We start from the raw sequence: 7,916 nt of genomic DNA on the forward strand, positions 1-7,916 counted from the left end.
GATATAATGCATCTGAAGAGAACTGAACCTACTTTATTTGTAGACAATTATTGGAAACTATGAATATCTGAAACTGATATTATTTGTAGATCATAAATCAATACTCCATTATGATTATAAGAGAATATATATGTATTCATTTGTTTTGGATAATTTAATAGAATTCAATAAATTGTCCAAAACAAATGAATACATATATATTCTCTTATAATTATAAAGGAGTATTGATTTCTAATCTACAAATAATATCAGTTCCAGATATTCATAGTTTCCAATAACTGTCTAAAATAAAGTAGGTTCAGTTCTCTTCAGATGCATTATATCAAATATTTTGCAGACAAAAAAAATATGAATTTTCAGATGCATTATATCAAAAACCTTGCAGGCATAAAAAGAATGAATGTCTCTGAATCTACCTTCTTAAGTTTTTACTTTTTTCTTAATCTATACCAACAACAATTAATATAACTGTCTCTACAAATAAAGTAGGTTCAGTTCTCTTCAGATACATTATATCAAATACCTTCCAGGCACAAAAAAAAAATGAATATTCATGCATTATATCAAACAACTTACAGGCATAAAAAGAATGAATGAATGTCCCTAAATCTATCTTTTTCAGTTTTACTCTTTCTTAATCTATACCAATAATATAACTGTTAACAAATGAATCTAACAGAAAAATTATGTAATCAAATAAGGCAGGGTTTGAAATAGAAAAAACATATAATTTCATATTATAGACATTCATATCAAGATCAATCTAATAAAGAACATCTAGAAGATTAAAGAAAGTAAAACTTACTTGATTGAGCGAAAATAAATATGATAGATTGGGAGATCGATAATCAATTAGCCCTAATATAAACCTTTCTCCCTCCGACGCTTTCCTAAGCTCAATCAAGCCCAAATCTCCCGACCCTCCGCCGCTTGCTGATCTTGTTCCTGCTTCTCTCTTTGCCTTTGACGAATTGCAATGAAGAAACTCTTCTGTGCGTCGAGAGAGAAGATAGATAAGAGAGAAGAAAGAAATAAACATAATGAAAGATAAACCTAATAATTCAATTTATATAGTAGGTAATTTATTAAAATTTAAAGGGTAAAGAGGTCTTTTGCATTTTTATTTTTAAAGTTCTGTGTTTAGTAATTTTTTGACTTTTAAAATAAGCTTCCTATTTTAGCTTATTATTTTTAACTTGTTTCCACTTACGTCTATAAATATAAAAATAAGTGATTATAAAGATGTGTTATCAAACAGGCTTATTTTAAATAAGTTCTTAATATATTAAATTAAGTGATAAGTTAAGTTATCAAACACTTTTAGTATTTTTTTCAATGTTTTCGTAGTTATGTTTAAATCATTTATTTTTATCATTTTTTAATATATATATATCTTTTAAAAAGATAAATAAAAAATAGTGCTTTAATATTTTAATTGATAAATTAAGTTATTTATTGTTTAAAATAATAGTAACTCGATAGTGACAAATAATTTAATTTGAACATCCAAAATAAAAATAAAAAGTCAAGATGAAACAGGCCTTAGTGCTAGTTTGATTTATTTTTGTTTTAATAAAAAAACTCATGTATCAAATCTTATTTAACATGCAATAACTCAATTTATCCACAAAAATACTAAAATATATTTAATTTATTTTTACAAGAATTTAAAATTTAAACATAAAAATAATATTATGATAATTTAACAAATTAAAAATTTAAATAAACTATTTTTCCATCCAATAGTTTTTTTAAATAACCCCAACATTAATAAATATATTTAATGGAGGTTCTAACATAATAAATTTTAAGTTTGAATATTCCGTGAGTTTTGTTCTATTAAGAATCACTCCTACCAATGGATTATGTTACAAGTGTACCCCTCAAATTGGTTTTCTGATATTTAAGGTCCAGCTTTTATGTATTTGACCAGAGGAAATTGCTTTAAATCCATTTATATCATTGCGTGTGGTTTCATTTGATTCAATTTCATAAATAAAATGAACTCCATATCAATAAATCAACTAATATCACAAACAAACCCCACGGCACCTAGAAATCAGACTTATCTGTAATGTTGACAAAAAAAAAACATGTCCTCATTAATAAAATAATTAAATCCCAAAAGGGGTAGGCCAACTGTTTATGAAGACCCATATGAAAACAACACTGAACTATTAAGGAAACCAATTTTCATTTCTAGCCATAAAAAAAAATAAAATACTAAGATTAAGGATTTAAGAATATCCAAAAGGGCACAACATATGAAAATAGATAGCACAACAATTGAGAATAGAAACAAACAAACAAACTCTCTCGAGAATTTTCACTTTGTGTAAAGAACATCCTCCCATGGGTGACGGTATAATGGCTGTTTCAATCTCTTCTGATCAAAAGTATGCCTGAAAAAACACACATAAAATGATCCAAAAATATAAATCAATTTTATGAATGTGGTGTAAATGTAATAAGAGAGTTGGTTCAATGGAGGAATATGAAGACTCACCCGATGAGACCGATGGAACGAGCCAAGACGAATAGACCATTAAGATAACCGATTCCAATAATCTCGTCAATCTCTTGTTTAGTGAACATACCACTCCCCGCAAGTAGATCCAAGAACAGAGAACCGATAGCACCGTCAACATTCATAACAAGATTGTTCGCCTTTGAAAGTGTATACGTTTCTACTTCAACAGCGTATTCCATGTATTTCACAGAAGGGAAATTCGTACGAGCGAAAAGTTGAAGCAGTTCAACTCTCTTATCTCTGTTGTCACCTCTCTTGATCCTTTTCAATCACAATAATATTTTTCAGCTTTTAATAATCATAAACATAACAAATATAAACATACACACACACCGGTGTCCAATCCCAGGAACTCGGATGCCCTTCTTTTTCATGCTTTCTACAAACTCGTAAGGTGTGAGACCCTGCCAACAAATTTAAGTTTCTCAAACCAATGAAATATTTTCGCAACTAAATAGCAAAACAGAGCTCATATGGGCTCTCACCCTGTCATAAGCATCCTTGAAATATCTTGCGGCATCATCAATGGCACCACCAAATCGGGGACCGATTGTTAGTAAACCTATTTTCAAACACTAAAGCATGTTAGTCCAGAGGAAGATGCTTAGAGCTTGTTTGATGTAGTTTTTCATTTTTCAAATAATTTGTTCAAAGAAGTACATCATTTGGGTTAATTGACTAATTCATTTAACTTTAGTTAGGAGATTCACCTGACACGAGACTGGAAACAAGATCTTTTCCGGCCCTTGCAGTAACTATAGTGTTGTGAGCACCCGACACGCATGGACCATGATCCGCACATAACATAATGCAAATCTGGGAAATTGTTTAGATACGAGTGTGAGAAAAGTGATATCAATTGCATACAAGAAAAGAGGGAAACTCGACAAAAATAAAAGGGAAAAGAATTTGACCTCAATAAACTTTGTACAGTAACGGGGGAGACTACGTTTGAACCACAATAATGAGATAACATCACCCACGCCAAGACCTTGTTCAACAATTGAGGACATGGGAACTCCTGCATAGCACGGCTCTTCACCTGCAAATAGGTTAAAAATGATTTTAGAAAAAACTAGACCACATATTTATAGTCAAGAAATTTAGTTAAATCTAGGATTTGTTGGATCTGGGGTTATTTGAATAACCAACTAGTTGGTGTAAGAAATGGGTTATTTAGGTAAAAACAAATAAATAAGATGATTTGGTAGTAGATTGGATAGTGGGTCATTTGAAATTAATTTTAAATAACCCAAATCAGACAAGTTCTAGATGTGACCAAATACAATATAAAATATTGACAATGTTGCTATTACATAAAGTACTCATTCTGTTGTTTATGAGGTAACTTTTTTGTGTTTAATTAGCATTTTAAATATATTTTTTCTAATCTAAGGAAGGCTTAGGGCAATTAGAAAAGGTAACTGATCCTTTAAGAAACTACTAAGTGTACTTTATGTCTGCGACTCAAAGTTGAAGTCCATAAATAGAAGATGTACCTCTATCATCAGATATGGTAGAGATAATGTGAGTTGGAGCTCTGACTTTTCCACTCTTTATGGCAGTGCTCAAATCCTCGGGGATTTGTGGAGGCGTTATTTCCTTCAGAGGAGAAATCTTGCCTTCCTCTGCCTATTATGCAATGTAGATGCATTAATAAAGCTCACAAACTAGAAATGGAAATAATTGGAGAGAAAAAAAGCAGAAATATATATAAAAAAAGGGCTCTTACAAGCTTCTCAAATGTTTCCTTAATCGAAGCTTCAAATGCTTCAAAGGAAGTGGGGACAACAGCTCCAGCATCCCTAAGTGCTTGATTCTTTGCTTGAGCAGACTCCATTTCACCACCACTCTTAGCCCCCTAAACGGACAAAAACACAAAGTTAAATCTGTTTTCATTATCTGTACATTAAATAACTGGATTAAAAAAAAACGGAAGCAAACAGCTAGCTCACCGCATGACCAAACTGGACTTCTGACTTGAAGAGCCGGGCACAGGTTCCACTAACCCAAGCAACCACTGGTTTGTTGATCTTGCCTTGTTTGAGTGCCTCAACTAGGGAATATTCATCGCGTCCACCAAGTTCCCCAAGAACAACCACCATTTTAATCTAAATCATATCAAACAGTGTAAGAATTCCAAACTCAGCAACTGCCTTGCTATATATAGTTTTTCATGTTGATCATGATTCATGATCCAGAAGTAATCTGATAAATCTCTATACCAAATGAGGCAAAAACACACTATAATTTGGATACAAATGAAGCAACAGAAGTTACCGTTCATACCAAACAAAATATAAAAACTTTCAATTATTAACTTTGGTGTTTTTTCAATGGATAATGATTGTGACAAAATAACAATTTTCAAATAGGCTCACAATTGAAAGCATATTAGAATAAACACCTGCTTACCTGTGGGATGTTATTGAACCTCAGAACATGGTCAGACAGTGTAGAGCCTGGGAAGACATCTCCTCCAATTGCAATACCTAAAACAGGCAAATATAAAAAAAAAGAAAATTAATAATTAAGTGTGTGATAGGAGAGACAAAGGAGAGAGTGCTTATAAGGTGAAGGAGCCAGAATATGCAAAGTACCTTCATATAGTCCATCGGTTACACGAGCAATTGTGTTATACAATTCATTAGACATACCACCCTATAGAGACAAAGATGTTTAGTCTCCTCACAGGAACAAGGTGCAAAAGAAACAAAAAAAATACTCCAACCAAGTTTGGTAACATAACTTAACATTTATAATACAATGAAAATTGGTTTAACATATTCATCTATATTTGAAGAGTAACACTATGGATATCTGTGTGTTTCCTTTCTTTCTTTTTGGCATAGTAGCGAGATGAAAAATGGCAAGTTGCAAAAGGTAGTACGTACCGATTTGGAGACAAAACCAACAGATCCAGGCCTGTATAGCTTGCATTGGATAATGTTGTCAATCGTTCCAGCAGTGTCACCAATCTTAAATGCTCCAGCTTGGATACCTCCAACAGTGGCTGGGCCAACAACAACCTGCAAATGATAAATAAGACAGAAAATATGACCTACCAAAACCAAACAAATGCACGATGACTTTGATTAATATTTTCATTTAGTCAAAATTCATACACATATATATGTTTTCACCTTATTATTTGCCTTTGCAAAAGCAATCAATTGTTTGGTGTCTGATTCAGGAACCCCTTCAGCTATTATAGCCACAACTCTAATGGTTGGTTGTTTGAGAGCCGACATGGATGAAGCAGCAGCACTGTAATAGAAGTCAAATCATGATGCTATGAACATCTAAAATCTACAAATAAGACAAAAATTAAGGTCAAACCTTCTAAATGATGCAAAGTTAATGAAAACGTCGGCAGTAGGATGTGCAGCAGAAGCAGCCTCAATACTGGAAAAACATGAAAAACAACCAAATGTAAGAAATCCTTATATCATAGAGAAATGCAATTCTGGAAATTTATACAAATTTAAAATACCAACTACCAAGATTTAATCCCTTTCAGAAGAAATTTATTTATTCTATTAAGCTATTACCATGCAACACAATAATGGATAATTACAAACCAACAATGAAAAAGTGATATATTCAATTGATTATGGCCCATTCTGACTGAAAACAACTTTACAGACAATAAAATTCCCCCAGAAAGACCATTCAAATGCTTAATTGAACAGTTTCATCGACCATTGATTATGTTAGGAAGCACACTCAGCTAAAATTACAGACTGCATAATCTACATTCCTGATCTATTAAACTGGTCTCAATGAGATCCACTATTTCTATCAGTCAAGCAAGAGTATTAACATGTAATAACGCATTCTTATATAAAAATTAATGAACAAACAAAACAAGTTCTACAAATTATTCAAAGAAAACAGGAAGAAATAGAACTGTTGCTTACATATTGACCTACAAAACACCAAATAATGAATTGTTCTCACCTTGAATGTACTGGAATTGCAATTTCCTCCTGGCCAAAGAAAAGCTTCTGAAAACCTTCTGAACCAGGATTTATGATTCCAGCAACTGAAGGTGTTTCTCTCCCTGTATACAGAGAATTTAATATCAATTTACTGAAGAAAATCGCCTTTAACTAACAAAACACCATACCGCATAGAAAGTCAAAATCAAGCATCCTCTGAATTGGTAACTGTTTGTAGTTATAGAATAGTGCTTGTGTAGACCGAGAGAACAGTTGTCCGGAAGCCATGGTGTTTAGGCTTCAGATACACCTGTGTATTATACATAAAACAAGTTATAGTTGTTTATTTTAGTAATGTTTCATACGTTCACAAACTGTTCATAGCAGGAACAGAAATTACAGATTTCATTCACAAACATCTGATTAGCTAACGATAAATCATTCAGCCTAAGCAATTACAAGTTTGATCTGGATAAACAGCTGTAGAAGTCATTGTCCATAGATCCAAAGTGTAATCTCGGTGCCAATTGCGAAAATAAACATAGAACTGAATACATAAATCTATAAATATAAGCAAATGATCACATTCAGACGGTTCTATTAGCATCAGCTCTGAGCTAGATCAGATCGTAAAACAGATTAAAGTATAAATGCGGCAGAATCAGGCACTAAACAACAAATCAAATGATATAGAGCTCGTAAACAACAGATCCAGCAATTAGATCAGCTTAAAATGTATGAGATCGTAAGATTTAGAAGATATAAAAACGTGAAATGAGAGAGTTGAGAATTCAAAATGATGTGATACCTTGAGAAACGGGAGAAGAAATCCGCCTCGTGGACAACGGGGAGAAGAGAGAGAATGAGGGTGAAAGAGCAGCGAAGTTGATTTATTTATATAGAAACCAGAGGGGGAAGACGAAGGACTGAATGGAGGACATCTACCAAGAGGATGGAGAGAAGAGAGACACATCACGTGGGACGCATGGGTAGTTGGCTAGTTTTTTTTATTAATTTTATGTAATTAATAATATTATTTGTTAGATGAGGTTTATTCAATTCAAAATATATATATTTATTAATAGTAACAATATTGAGCGGAATTTAGAGTCGTGATTAGTGTATTTGTAACGACGAGGGAGAGTGAATTTGAAAAATAAAATTTATCTTTCTATTTAAATTTAAATTTACTTTTGTATTATCAGATCATTATCCACACCATTAATGATATTAAATTATTATTAATGATACTAAATGATTGTTCAGTATTATTACTCATATTTTAAATAATCATTTATATTAAAAAAAATTAAATTAAAATAGTTTAAACACAACACAAAATATGATACGAAAAAAAATACAACCACATTATCTAGTAAGTTATCGAACTTGTAGATTCTCGAGAAAAAATAGTAACTTTTCGATTAATTTTATCGGCTTCTCAG

General features: G+C 32.0%; 1 protein-coding gene across 1 annotated transcript; it reads right to left on the reverse strand.

Annotated features, from left to right (window-relative positions):
• Positions 1 to 2,170: 2,170 nt before the first annotated feature.
• LOC124919802 (ATP-citrate synthase beta chain protein 1) lies at positions 2,171 to 7,421 on the reverse strand. The gene is made up of 17 exons (XM_047460139.1): positions 7,280 to 7,421; positions 6,660 to 6,781; positions 6,491 to 6,593; positions 5,870 to 5,935; positions 5,674 to 5,797; positions 5,425 to 5,559; positions 5,131 to 5,191; positions 4,946 to 5,022; positions 4,486 to 4,641; positions 4,263 to 4,391; positions 4,030 to 4,162; positions 3,445 to 3,572; positions 3,241 to 3,346; positions 3,016 to 3,092; positions 2,864 to 2,934; positions 2,507 to 2,791; positions 2,171 to 2,402 (listed from the first exon to the last, which is right to left on the reverse strand). Exons 2-17 carry the CDS (start codon positions 6,757 to 6,759, stop codon positions 2,327 to 2,329), a joined length of 1,827 nt encoding a protein of 608 aa, XP_047316095.1. The 5' UTR covers positions 6,760 to 6,781; positions 7,280 to 7,421; the 3' UTR covers positions 2,171 to 2,326.
• Between the last annotated feature and the right edge of the window lie 495 nt (positions 7,422 to 7,916).

Source organism: Impatiens glandulifera, chromosome 1, assembly GCF_907164915.1.
Source record: "Impatiens glandulifera chromosome 1, dImpGla2.1, whole genome shotgun sequence".
Taxonomy (NCBI): domain Eukaryota; kingdom Viridiplantae; phylum Streptophyta; class Magnoliopsida; order Ericales; family Balsaminaceae; genus Impatiens; species Impatiens glandulifera.